Here is a 14681-nt window from a genome sequence, read left to right as displayed (position 1 = left end):
GTTTCATCATCTTGCAGGGCAAGAAAACCTTGTAATGCTGACAATTCTGAGGGCATCTCTGGAATATGTGGCTTGTTTTCATTTTTGTTTTTTTTCTATAATATAAAATTAGTTTTTTTATTATGCGGCAATTGGTAATTATTATTTATGCTTTGGTGCTGTTCCTAAAGTAGCTAAGAATTTTTTTTAAGCCACCTTTAGGGCAGGAAATGGCTCCTTTTCATGGTTGCATTTTATTTTTCAGCAGCGTTTAAGGACAGACTCCTATTTATACCACACAAGCAGTTTTGTCTGTTGTAAACAAAGTAAGTGGCTGGGGATTGTGCTTTCCCAGAAATGTTTTCCAGGGAAGCCATAATAAGAAACAACTGTGTATATCTTGAGAATTTGTCATCTAGGTATTAAGAAAGAATTCTTTTATGGGAAAAAAAAAGCACTGTGAAGAAATATATTCAATACTCAGAAGTGAAGTTAAAGTATTTCTTAAATTGTGATGTTCGACCGCCTTGCTAGTATTAATTTTGTTTTCATTTTTTATTCAAAATTATCTCTAACATTTTTATCGAGGTAGAAGCTGACATGATAGGAGGCATAATGTTCTTTTTTAACCTCAGTGTTCTTTATAAAGGCTAATGACTTCTTTTGCAAAGTTATGTGAAGAACTTTGGTACCAAGGTATGAATATCAATGGGGAAGATGCCAGAATGGTAAATTTGACCACATTTTTAAAAAGGGGATTGAAGCAGTTTGGAATTACGGGAAAAAAAAAACAGTACCTTAGTTTCCCGTACAATTATAGTTTGCCTAGGAAAAAGCTTTTCCACTGTCCACCTACTTTCCTATGGTTTAATGATTTTTGTGTTGAGGAAAAAAAAGAAACAAAAGCTGTCAACCATATTTAATTCCCAAATCAGTTAAAGATGTCTGAATCAGGTCCCCGGTGCTTCCCTGAAACCACACTCCCTGTCTCAAGCGACAGGGCAGGGATGGGCTTCATGGAGTCTAGAATCACTGAAGTTTTCTGAAAATGTGTATGCGTATGTGTGTATATGCATTTTTCCTGGGATTTTCCATTAAATTTCCAGAAAATTTTCAAAAGAGCCTATCCCAACTCCAAAAAAAAAAAAGATGAGGTGATGAGATATTGTTAAAGAACTGTGTCCAATTTTCCAGCTAAATGCCATTTAATTACTTTGATACTCTGGCTTACTTAAAATGCATTGACCTATGAGAAACACTTAGTTTGAATTTGTCCACAAAGTTCAACAAGACACTGAAAATGTAAGGATGCCATCCTTGAGAAATCAGATTATTTATCAAAGGTATGTCCTTAAATACAATCAGAACAGCTAAAATTATATGGGGCCTTATGGTCTATAAGGCATAGTCGCATATATTATTTTATTTATGTTATTCTTCATAAGAACTCTGAATTAGTTTTATTATTATTATCCTGTGGTATAGATAGTTGAGACCTGCAGAAGTTGAGTCTTGACCAAGTTCGCGCCAGAAAGACGGAGCAAAACTTGGACCACTACCCTGGTTTTAGCCACAGAAATCATGTTTTTAGCAGCCTTCTGGTAGTAACAGCATCAGCCTCTTCTTCAACACCAAATGTTTAATGTCTGCTGGGTTAAAGGGCATATGGAGATTCCCTTAAGAATCCAATGTTAGTCAATGGAAATACAACAAATTCCAAACTCTACTCCTAGGTAGCGTAATATCTCATTGGGAGCTTTTGTTGAGACATTTTAAGAAAAAACAATTCATAGTAACTTATGCTACATGGTAAGTGAAAGATCATTGCTCCAGGAGATGACAGGAAGAAGAAATTCCTGGGGCCTGAATGTGCAGATAAGACTTCACAGAGGAGATAATAGACAAGAACCAGACCTGACAATTACTGCCCCATTCTTAACCCACATACGGCATCATGCCTCTTTCCTTCTCATGGTAGCTTCAAGGTAGTAGCTCCTAGCAGCATAATTGGAGTCCTTGCAGGGCAACGGTGCTGATGGTGGTGGAGTGTTAGGAAGATACGTTTCGCCACAGCTGCGTTGAGAATACATAGGAAATTAACAAAACAACTTGTGACTTTATATGCTCTTAAAGTTAATATAATGTGGGAGCTTCAATCTTTCCTTAAACTGTTGAATTTTTCTCTTTTTTTTCTTCATTTTAAGGGACAGGATCTCACAGTCACTGAGCCTAGGGTACAGTGGAGCCACAATAGCTCACTGCAACCTCAACTTTCTTGGCTCAAGTGATCCTTCCACCTCCACCTCAGGTTCCCAAGTGGCTGTGACTACAGGCTCACCTCACACATCTACCTACTTTTTAACTTTTGAATTTTTTGTAGAGACAGGGTCTCTTCATGTTGCCCAGGCTGGTCTCAAACTCCTGGCCTCAAACAATCCTCCTGCCTCAGCCCCCACAAAGTGCTGAAATTGCAAGCCTGAGCCACTGTACCCAGCCAGTAGCCTTTAGCTTTCAGAACAGTAGCGGCAAATTATAGACCGCAGACCAAATCCAGCCTGCCACCTGTTTATGGCCTTCAGGCCAATAGTGGTTTACATGTTTAAATGATTGGAAAAAATCAAAAGAAGAATATTTTTGACATGTGAAAATTACACAAATTCAAATTTTTTAATTATGATGAACTTTAAAATTTTCTTAAGTAAGGCTTGAAATCACCAAATAAGATCTCATTGTAAACAGTTATCAAAAATCTTTTCACTGGTTGTGCCCCAGTTTTAGAAAAATATTGCAAATTTTTACACACTTGACTTAAATTACATATTTATAAAACTTTACATATTTATAACATTACATATTGATTAAAAAGTTCATTTTAAAGACAGGTCTTTGAAATAATACTGCATGTTGACTATATATATCCTACATATGATTCATGCATAGATGCAAAGAATGTTGGCAAAGTACATAAATTATTTTATTGTGGCATATTATTTATTTGATAAGTGTATCATTTTAAAATACTGAATTTTTTCATGTGTCCCAATTAAGTCTTTATCATTGAATGGGCTTATAGAAATTTAGTTATTAGAAAACTTGCCCAGCCAATAAAGAAAAGCATTCATTTTCCATTCTGTATACATGATCTGAAGCCATAGCTTTTTAGGTCTTTTAATCTGTTTGTTCAAGGCCAAGCTATTTATATGGATAATTTTTAAAGCGTCTGTTTAAAGAAAAAAAAGAACATTTTATTTATTCACTGGGGTTTTTACGTTCCTTGAAATTGCATAGATAAAGCATTTTCAAGCTCACGGATCTGGAAGAGATAAAAGGTCTCTTATTTTATAAGGCTTTATGTAAGCTTTTCAAATGTATAGTTTTCTCATGGCTAGAAGTTTTTAAATAAAACATTATTTCATATTATAGCTAGAGTTTGATGTGGGTACCTCTTTTTTCTTCCCTGAGTTGCATGTTAAATTATGTGTTTAAGATTGTTTTTATTGTATTTTATTTTCTGAATTTTAACAATTTTCTTGTTGGAGAAATTAATTTGCCTTCATTCATTTATCTTCATTTGTATTAGTGGGCAACTGTTTTAATAAAACCAGAACACTAAGTGTTAAATTTGAGTAGAAAACTCAAAAGTCAGATTTAAGAAACAGAGAATAAAATGTACCACTTGGTTTTGCAACACACTGGTATGAAGTTGAAAAATTATTTACCTCCCCCTCCTTAAGAACTTTTGCTAAGCCTGGTAGACTGTAAGAGAAGGGGCTTTTTTAAACTCTGGGGTGACTGGATCTAGACTAGATTCTGGATAAACATTAGCTGCTGTTAGCTCTGCCATGTCAGGGCCAAGAAACAGCTTTCCCTGGCTGGAGCATTCCCAAGCTATCACGGCCATCAGACAGGTGGGGAATAAATATTTAGAATGGTGGGACATTTGGAGAGCTCGCTCCTGATCCTGGGGACTCAATTTGGACGGGCTTCAATTGGAGCAAACAGGTGTTCCTGGGAGGAACTGTCCTCAGATGGCTGAGGGGGGTGCCATTCTTTCACACACATAAAAAGTTCCTCTTCCCTCTGCCCGCAGGAAAATTAGAATTAACTACAGCTTTTTCTTTTGAAATGGAAAAAGAGAAATAAAAATATGGCACCAGGTTTTGGCTCTGGCTGGATTTCCATGGAGCATGCAATCTATGATAAGTGATGAGAATTCTTGAAGCAAAGCATGCTTGTAGTTTTCAACATTGGAGATGCTGTAAAAAGTAGATGAATGCAAATGAATCCAAATGATATATACCTATAAAATCAAATAGTCTTTCCTTCTGTTATTCGTTTGTTCATTCACCAAATGTTTCTGGTGCACTTGAGATTCCCCAAACACTGGGCTAAGTGCTAGGGATAAGAGTGTAAGAAATAAAAGCCTGCCCTCAATTCAGGCTTAGCCTGAGTTGTAATAACAGTAATTGGTTGGAACAGGAAAGTGAACCTGAGTGGTCTTTGGGAGACTGTAGGCGGAAAGTTGTTGCTGGCTTCAGAAAGATTTCTTTTTCTACAATATTACCATATCTAAGATATAACTAACTTTTTTATTTGGGAATATTCTTTTTAAATCATATTTTTCCTATAAAACATAAAATAATAAAAAAGGAATTTTTAAAGAAAAAATTTGTTTTGGCTGGGCTTGGTGGCTCATCCCTATAATCCCAGCACTTTAGGAGGCCCAGGTGGGTCACCTGAAGTAGGGAGTTCGAGACCAGCCTGACGAACATGGAGAAACACAATCTCTACTTAAAATACAAAATTAGCTGGGCGTGGTGGCGCATACCTGTAATCCCAGCTACTCAGGAGGCTGAGGCAGGAGAATCACTTGAATCTGGGAGACGGAGGTTGTGGTGAGCCAAGATCACACCATTGCACTCCAGACTGGCAACAAGAGCGAAACTCTGTGTCAAAAAAAAAAAAAAAAAAAAAAAATTGTTTTTAATCCCCCTACCTTGAAGCAAGCTATTCCTTTGACCCAAGTATTCCTTTCCAATCTTTCAGCCATGTTTCAAGTTCAATTTTATATTGCTCTACTCAATATCATCAGCTTAAAGTTTCCCCACAGTCTTTGTGACTTGTATTTTTGCCAAATTTAAAACATTTATTTTAATAACAAATGATTTTAGAAACCTCTTATTTTGTAAGGGAAAAAAACATCACGAAACAGGGAGAAAATTATTCATAATTATACTGGCTAAAGGTCACAACTATTAATTGGTTCATTTTATTCCAGCTTTTTCTATGTATTTTATTTATGTACAACATGTAATATTTTATATCCTATTATTTGCATTAAGGATAAACTGAAAATGTTTTCCCATGCCATTAAAAACTTTGTAATCATTATTTATATGGTTGTATGGTATTCCCTCATAGAAATGTATTCTTTATGTTAAACATACGGTTTTTTTCTAGCCTATAGTTGTACAGTGAAGCTATATATCTTCATTCATAAACCATATTATTTGCTTAGTGTGGCATCCTTGAAGATAATAAATGCTCATCTCTTTTATGACTTCCTCATTCTTGCGTTCTTAGCTCTCTAATCTTGAAGTCAGCTGGGATATATCTTCAAATAACTTTTCAAGAAAGATATATGATTTAGATCTGTTTTTATTTCTATACAGGAACTGCCACCAGTTGCATATATGTGACATATACATATGTATGTATCTGTGCTCATTGGGCTGGCTGTAATATTTTTAGATCTTACCCTTCGTAGGAATCTGTAGATGTGGAACTGTTGTCTTCTGGAATTTCGTGTTTCAGAGTAGCAGAGGAATAGACCAATTTATGGTGCTCTGTAGTGACGTGTTGTAGGTTTTGTTTAGTTTTGGTTTTATAAATCTTTGGAATTAAACAGAGTATAGATGTTTCTAGATATGAGGTCTTTCACTCATTTTACATGGATCACAGAACTTTGTGTATGAAAATTCAAGTCTTCCCTCTACCCACGAGGAGAGGATTTTTTAAAGCCATGTCTTGGGTTATTGCTTCCATTTTAAATTTTCTGGTGTCAGGATCATCCATGAATCTCACAGTAGACCTCTGTATCTCCTATATTTGTCATGCTTTAAAAATCATTTTGTTCTCTTCTTTTTCTTCTCATTTATCTCCAACACCATTAACTCCGCTCTCTGTAGCATTGTTTCTAGTAAGTGCTGCTGGTTGTGTGAAAATAAATGCTGCTGTTGCGTTACTGGTTTTCCTGAAATCTTTTTCTTTGTCTAACCTATTGCCTCATCTCTTATCTCCTTGAAGTCTCACTGATTCTTACCTTACAGTTTTCTACCCTCACTTTATAAAGCTTTATCTTCTTACTGTTCTTCTTAAGGACACCAAACAATTTTTTAAAACATTTTTTGGTGACTTTAGTCCCTAAGTTTCAGAATTGCGTTCTTTCTCAGAATCTTTAGGATGTTGTGTTTTTTCCTTTGTTCTGTAGTATCGATTTTTCCATCATCTGCATGTTGTTTTGAGTTTTTTGTTTGGTTACTTTTCAAAACTACTTCTTGAATCTGCAAATGGAGAGCTGCTTGATGTGCTCACCTCTGTCTCAATTCCCTTTGTCTGTAGACTGTCTTTATTGGAATGAAACGGGGCTTCTTCCTTCTGCCATTCCTTGACTCTGTTGGGGAAAATGTCCACCTCTTATGTGCACAACTGTCATCTCCTTTCCAACCTTACCCTCCCACCACCACGAAAAAAACCACACTATTTATGAAGACCACAGTGGTCAGAATTCAGTGCGTGATGCCGTGCCTTCTCTATAGCTACCTAATACTGATTTATTGTTTTCCTGGGAACTCTAGTTTCCTCACTGTGTATAGAACAGAAACAAGATGGGGAATGTGAAGGAAAAAAAAAAGAAGACAGCAGTTCAAATACCTCCTGAGTTACAGCCCTTACTCATGAGAGAGATTGCATCTTGATTTCTGGTTGTTACAAACCATACACTTTCTATCTAGTAGAAGACTATGTGGGAGGTGAACCACTGCTTTCATTTTTCAACACAGTTCATTTTTTGTAACAGAAAATCCTTCTAGGCTCTGGCAGTTTGTGATGTAAGTTTTGGTGATGTATATTTTCATCATCTTCTGTTTTCTTCATTCAAACCTTATGGACACTTTGATGCAGCATTAGGATTCATGGATGAGGCACCATTGTAAACTGGAACCTGAGTGATTTTTTAAATTGCCCTAGATAAGGGGGCCATACCAACTATTTCTATAGCTCTACCCTTGGGCCTGTCCGCCTGGGTGGTCCTATTCTAACTGTTGGTATTTAATTATTGATGACTTACTGACACAGGGCCTGGAAGCCTTAGGGAAAATGAATTCCCACTTGCCAGTTTCTTTAGATGAATCTTCTTTGAGGTTTAGGTGTCCTTCTAAGTAATAGAGTGAGGCAGGATTTAGGGGGCCATTCCAAATACTGCCTCGCAAAGTCAGCCACAGCGTGAGTGCCTACCATATGCTCTGGACAGACTGAACGTTATTAAAGGGCCATGTTCTTTCATGGTTTTCACGTAACCATTGATGTGTTTCTTTTCACACGTTATTTCCTCTTGAACATCACTGGTTTCATGGTGTTTTTCTAAGGCTTCTGAAAGGTACTACAAACTATGTATGTAGACAGAACAGAACCCCACCAAAAGGTGGAATTTTTCTTTAGGGGCACTGTGCCATCAAAACTGCCATCCTGAGCTGGTACCCAAAATGCCTCCTTTTAGAATTTGCTCTCTTGATCGTGCAGCTGTGCTGTCTCCTCAGAGGCTCTGTGGGCACCTCTGTAACCTGCTCCCTCAGCTGTGCTGAGTGTGACATAATCGGATTCCTTGCTGAGAATAGGTGAGTGGAGGGGTAGAGGGGAGCCAGGGCCAGATCCTGGAGGACCCTCAGAAGCCACAGATCAGAGAGCCTGGATAGGCAAAATCAAATCAGACTTCACCACATCAAGAAAACAGGCCTAGGCATGTTACAACTTTTTTTTTTTAAGCAACAATTTTGCTTTAATAGGACTTGAAAATTTTAACCCAGTTTTGCTTTGGGGAAAAATGTATGAATCATATGTCTTGTCAAGATATGATTTTTTAACATTTTCAGAATGAAATCCATCTCTGGGCACTGGGGTTCTTTCTTGGTACACACCTGCCTTGTTGATCAAGTTCTCTGGCTTTTATTATTTCCACTTGCAAAGGGCGACGAGAACAGCCAGCCTCAGAAGAAGAAGGGGCTGATTTCATCAGCATGACTACAGCTGACCAAGTACTTGAGAGGACTGGCAGGGTACTGAAGGACACTTCGGCCTTGCAGATCTCTGAGGAGGAAGAAATGGGCACAGCCCTGCAGACATCAACCAATGGGTGACATGGTAGCATCCTGGCCAGTGGCCAAGTCTTTTTTTTTTTTTGACTGAAGTGCAGTGGCGCAATCTCAGCTCACTGCAACCTCTGCCTCCAGGTTCAAGTGATTCTCCTGCCTCAGCCTCCTGAGTAGCTGGGATTACAGGTGTCTGCCACCATGCCTGGATAATTATTGTATTTTTAGTAGAGACAGGGTTTACCTTGTTGGCCAGGCTGTTCTCAACTCCTGACTTCAGATCATCTGCCCACCTCGGCCTCCCAAAGTGTTAGGATTATACGTGTGAGCCCCCACGCCTGGCCAAGTCTTTTTCTTCTGATTTTTATTACACAAATAGTAACATCAAAGCAAAAGAGAACTTTTTTTTAAAGAAAAGGAAAAAATAATCACTCCTAACACTATAACCCACCCCATCTACAGTTATCTCCCACCCCAATTTTTTTAGTTTTAACTTTTTCTTCATCTTTTGACATTTTTCTTCATATGGCTCTAATTGTAGTGTAACCGATTTTAACTTCTGCCTTTTTGTTTTAAATTTAACATTACAGCTTGTACTATTAATGTCAATCTTTTATAGTTATTGTAGTTAGTGGATTTTTAAAAAATCAAGTTATTATGACATATATGGAGGCTCAGGAAAGCCCAGCAGCGTGTGGTTGACATTCATTTTTCAGAAAGTAGAAGGGCTGCCTCTAGCGTGTCCTTAGAGCTCCTCAGCCTGGTATTTAAGAGCACGCTGAGTTTTGACAACTGAGTACTGAGAGTTATTTGTACCTTTCTATAGTATCCATTTAAACCACTTGCATATGTTAATTTTAATGTGTTTAATGATAATATTAATGGCAAAAATGTATGTCTAAGCAGAGCAGGCAAGTCACTCTGGTAGGGAAGAGTGCAGTAGATTCCAGAAACAGCCCCACTTTTTCCAGGGTATTCCCTAACTGACTGGAAGGCAATACTGAACTTGGCTTAAGGCTTCATGTATTGACTTCATCAGATGTCCGTGCTTGGAAATGTAATCACTAACAGTCATGTGCACTTATCTGGTCATGTGTTAACCAAGTGAAATATGTCTCCACCTTGCACAGAGCACCAAGGGGCCACCTCTGAGTACCGGAGGTCAGGAGGAGGGCTGGAAGGAAGGATGGTTTTGGAGCTGACTCCAAAAGGAGACATGGGTGGGGCGCCCTGGTAGGAGGTGCTGGACAGCCAGGGGGCAGCATGGGAGCATTTTGCATGTGATGAAGGAGGACAGAGCATTGGAAGAGGGGGATGAACGAAAATGTCACCGTTCTTCCTGAGCCTAGCCCTGGGAAGGATGATGGATGACTTTTGTCATCTTTTGTATTTCCTCAGGGGCACCTAAAACGGAATCTCTCTACTGAGACCAAAGGTTGAAAACTGGAAGTCTGTGGGCCACAAGTGGCCTGCAGAATTATTTTCTTTTGGTCTGAACAATTTTTTTAAATTATTATTTACATACAACAGAATTCAGCCGTTTTAACTGTAGAGTTGGACGTATGTTGGTACACATACGCAGCTGTGTTGCCTTGTTCTGCCACCACACATCAAGATATAGAACAGTTCCCTCACTCCAGAAGTTTTCTTCTGCCCCTTTGCGTTCAAATCTCCTTTCCCACCCTGCCCCAGCTGGTCTTCTTCCTGACATTAGAGTTTTGCCTTCTCTAGAATTTCATGTAAATGGAATTATACAGTGTGTCGTCTCTTGTATATGACTTCTTTCACTTGCATAGAGCTTTTGAAATTCATCCATGTGATTGCGTACGTTAGTATTTCATTCCTTTTAATTGCTGAGTAATATTCCGGAGTAGGAATATACTGCAATTTATTTATCTATTCACCAGTAGATGAATCTGTAGGCTGCTTCCAATTTGGAGCTATTATAATAACACTGCTGTGAATATTTGTGTATATATGCTTTTGCGGACATAGGTTTTTATTTCTCTTGGTAAATATCTGGGAGTAGGATTTCTGGGTCGTATGGTAAGTATATGTTTAATTTTATAAGAACCTGTCGGATTGTTCCCAAAGACACTGAACTCTTTTGCAGTCCCATAACTGTGGATGAGAGCTCCGGCTGCTCTGCATCACTGCTCTTAAAGCATCCAAACTCTCAGAACCCATTAAAGGACCACTTGGCCTCCGACTCACCCCAGTTCTTATTTGACCTATTTTCTTCATTTACATTACCCACCTGTCACCTGTAGGTTTGGGACCTGTGCCATTGAGGAACTTTATGCGCCATAGTGTCTAGCAGGGCATGACAGTTAAGAGCAGGGTCTATGTAGACAGGAAAATCTCGGTTGGAATCTCCATCTTGCCATTTATAAGCTGCCACTTGAGTAAAATGCTAAAAACACCTTATTCATTGGCTGGCTAGTTGTAAAAATAAAAAAAAATATGAGCATGTGAAGTACCTACCACAGGACAGGGCCTGTAGAAAATGTACAATAGATGGTACCTGCTAGTATCCACACCATAGCCCCGTGATTCTCTATTATAGGTGTGTGCATCAGAGTCACCTGCACAGATTTTTTAAAAACACAGCCCCTGCCCCAGACATAGGTGCCCCTGCCCCAGCCGTCCTTCAGAATGAGAATTTCCCAGGCTGGATCTGTGCACATGCATTGTTTAAAAGTCCCACAGTCCGGGTGCGGTGGCTCACCTGTAATCCCAGCATTTTGGGAGGTCAAGACAGGCGGATCACTTGAGACCAGGAATTCGAGACCAGGCTAGTGAAACCCTGTCTCTACTAAAACTATAAAAAAATTAGCCAGGCGTGGTTGCGTGTGCCTGTGCTCCCAGCAACTTGGGAGGCTGAGGTGGGAGAATCTCTTGAACGCAGGAGGTATGGGTTGCAGCGAGCCAAGACTGTGCCACGGCACTCCAGCTTGGGTGACAGAACGAGACTCTGTCTCATAAATAAATAAATAAATAAATAAAATAAAAGTTCCACAGATAACTGGCATGAGCATCCCTGGCCTACAACTGTTGGTTAGGAAGATGCAGCAAGGGACCCTACATTCTAAACTCAGTTCTACTGCCAACTAGCTGTGTGACTTTGGACAAATCACTTAATCTCTCTGAGAGAGCTAGTTTAGTTGAGATATGACTGTAGCAAATTTGATCTTTCATAATTTTTAGGTTCTTCTTGGTGGACAGTGGCTACATTTTGAGGCAGATGAATTGGAGGTGGTTGAGGACCATGCCTGCCTCCCAAGTAACGTATCCAAATGAAAGCAAATCTCAGTCTGGATCCGGGCATACATAGAAATTTAAGTTAGCAAGCATGCACAAAACCATCACTCAGCATGTCTGATAGGCCCAATAAAGTCCTGTCCTCTTTCCTGATGGGAGGGTGCATTGACAGCAACTTGCATGAAAGGTTCACTTGAGGCAGATGTGAGACTGTGTAGCAATGGGAGTCAGCTGACCTTCTAGTCAAAGTCATGTGGTAAAATCCTCCTTTGAATAGACGGATGGACACAGGACTAATCCAAAATCCAAATTCAAGGACACCATGCAGGGAGACTCAGTTGGGGTCACTGCATTCTGATAACCTTTCCACTCAGGCCATGGAAGTGTGAATGACACTATTTTGAGCCAGTCCACATATCTTCAATACCATTTCTAATATCTTAATTAATAATTATTAGTTATGCTAATTAAGAGTAACTAATTAATAAGACAAAGATAGCCGCTGTACATGTAGGAGCTGCCTCTGGAATGTGGCTTCTCATTAGCCTTTTAAATGTTACTAAACACCTCTGAAATGTATATTCCCGTTAGCTCACTTCAGTTCTAAACATTCCACCCTGGAGTGTAGATTAAAACTAACTAATGCACATATATATGTCTCCCTATCTATGCAGAAGTACTTTAAAGTTAATTGCAGAGAGTATAACAGATGATTTCTGGGGTTCCATCCAAACCTAAGATTCCACAGTTCTACAAATGAAGGGTCCTAGTAAATGTACTTGTTTCTCAGCACAACTTCTCCTCATCCTTGTGCCTGCTCTTTCTGGAAGCCTCTGAATACCCCGAGCCATGTCAGTGTCCTTCCCCTCCCTGTACCATCGCAGAAGCACACACTTCTTTCATGGCATCTTATTTCAGGCCCAAAACATGCACTGAGGATTCCAGCCTTTGGAAAATGTCATCTCTTTTTATTTACCCACACTGATCTGCCTTATTTCCCAGATGTCAATGAATCTAGTAGTACCCTGAGTTTTTTTTGTTTGTTTGTTTGTTTGAGATGGAGTCTCGCTCTGTCGCTCAGCTGGAGTGCAGTGGCGCAATCTCGGCTCATTGCAATCTCCACCTTCCGGGTTCAAGCAGTTCCTTGGCCTCCCGAGTAGCTGGGATTACAGGCACGTGCCACCATGCCCGGCTAATTTTTTCTATTTTCAGTAGAGACAGGGTTTCACTGTGTTCGCCAGGATAGTCTCGATCTGTTCGATCTTATTTGACCTATTTTCCTTATTTACATTACCCACCTATCACCTGTAGGTTTGTGACCTGTGCCATTGAGAAACTTTATGCCCCATAGTGTATAGCAGGGCATGACAGGTAAAAGCAGGGTCTATGGAGACAGGCTCGTGATCCACATGACTCGGCCTCCCAAAGTGCTGGGATTATAGGCATGAGCCACCACGCCCAGCCACGATCACTGCTTTTATTCACGGAGGTGGGGAGGGCATGCCTACCTGCCTAACACCCATGTTATTTTCCTTTAAATTGGCTCAGTGTCTTCTTCTTTAGCTTTATCACACAGCATACTGCCCATGGAATTATGGTTTTAATGTGCTAGCTACACATTTTCTCACATGTTAAAATAGATGCATAACTTAATATCTGAAATAAAATGTTAAAAGTCATCATCTGCGTGCTGCCCAAAATCCGGTCTCGTTTCTCCAGTGGTCTGCACACATCACAGTGGGAACCACTGCTGTGCTGTCCTTGTCAGGTTCCTTGCCCATCTCCCCACCAGACAGTGAGTCCCTGGAGGGCAGGAACGGGCTTTCATCTCTGCCTCACCATGTCAGTAAATCTGGTGCCTGGTGCATAATATGCATTCGATAAATGTTTGATGAATGAATGTCTCTCTCACGAGCGCAAGTGAAATACCATAGCAAACACAAATATCTGCTATTTTCTCTCACTTTGATTCCCAACCTCTGATAAACTCTTAAGCACTCAAACATGGAATCAAAACATAAATAAGTACCAAACATGTGAAGTGCATTTATCTTTCTGCATCTTAAAACTTTTTTTAATGTAACTGTAATTTTTTTAATTCCCAAGTGTTAAGGGGAAAGAAGTTAAATGATTTCAAATTACAAATAATTCTTTAAAAATAACTTATCTGACCAGGCCCGGTGGCTCATGCCTGTCATCCCAGCACTTTGGGAGGCCAAAGCAGGCAGATTGACTGAGGTCAGGAGTTCAAAACCAGCCTGGCCAACATAGTGAAACCCCATCTCTACTAAAAATACAAAAATTAGCCAGGCGTGGTGGCATGCACCTATAATCCCAGCTACTTGGGAGGCTGAGGCAGGAGAATCTCATGAACCCGGGAAGCAGAGGTTGCAGTGAGCTGAGATTGCACCATTGCACTCCAGCCTGGGCAACAAAAGCAAAATTCTGTCTAAAAATAAATAAATAAGTAAACAAAAATAAAAATAGCTTACCTGACATAAGTCTGAAGGCACCTTCACCATGTAAAATGTAAAGATCTTGAAGAACTCAAACTCCGAGCTGAAAATGGTGATTGAATGAAAGGAGTGATCAAATTATTGTCTCAGTTTCCAAAGGAAGCACAAAAAGTAAGTTAAAAGGCCCTGGTTGTTCTTCCTGAGTGCTGACTGACCCAAGATGAACATGCACTTGGAGAAATCAAAGGCAGTTCTGGCCCAAGGGCCTGGACACATTCAGAGGCCCTACTGGGATCACTGTGCCTTCAGTCTTTGTGCCATTGTGGAACGAGGCATTCCTGATCCCAAACTTAAAATATTTCATCTGTTTTAATCTGTACTGCACTTCCCATCTCCATCTCTACCCTAAAAGTCTTAAAGCTCCTTGAGGACAAGGGACTGAAGCTTATTTTGCTTCACATCTGCTGTGCCTTGCTAGTTCCTGGAACAGAATGGACACTCGGGAAGTATTTGGATGGATGGATGGATGGATGGATGGATGGATGGATGGATGGATGGATGCATGAATAGATGGATTAGTGAGTAAAAGAACAGATGAGCTATGACATTGATTTACATA

The 14681-nt window shown here is 39.7% G+C and overlaps 1 protein-coding gene across 7 annotated transcripts in view; it reads left to right on the top strand.

The window, feature by feature from the left end:
• VTI1A (vesicle transport through interaction with t-SNAREs 1A) overlaps positions 1–14681 on the top strand; it is a 419413-nt gene that overhangs the window by 233705 nt on the left and 171027 nt on the right. The window contains exon 9 of one of the 7 annotated variants that reach the window (XM_012448006.3): positions 8224–10046. The exons of the other annotated variants lie outside the window; for them this stretch is intronic. Coding sequence (XP_012303429.2) covers positions 8224–8263 — 40 coding nt within the window. The 3' untranslated portion in view covers positions 8264–10046. Of the gene's footprint in view, positions 1–8223; positions 10047–14681 lie in introns of those variants that run through there. 7 annotated transcript variants of the gene reach the window in all.

The sequence above is a fragment of the Aotus nancymaae genome, unplaced genomic scaffold (genome assembly GCF_030222135.1).
Source record: "Aotus nancymaae isolate 86718 unplaced genomic scaffold, 86718_ANA_hifiasm-v0.15.2.pri h1tg000010l, whole genome shotgun sequence".
NCBI lineage: Eukaryota > Metazoa > Chordata > Mammalia > Primates > Aotidae > Aotus > Aotus nancymaae.
Note: the sequence above shows the minus strand (reverse complement) of the source record. Positions and strands in the feature narration are given on the sequence as shown.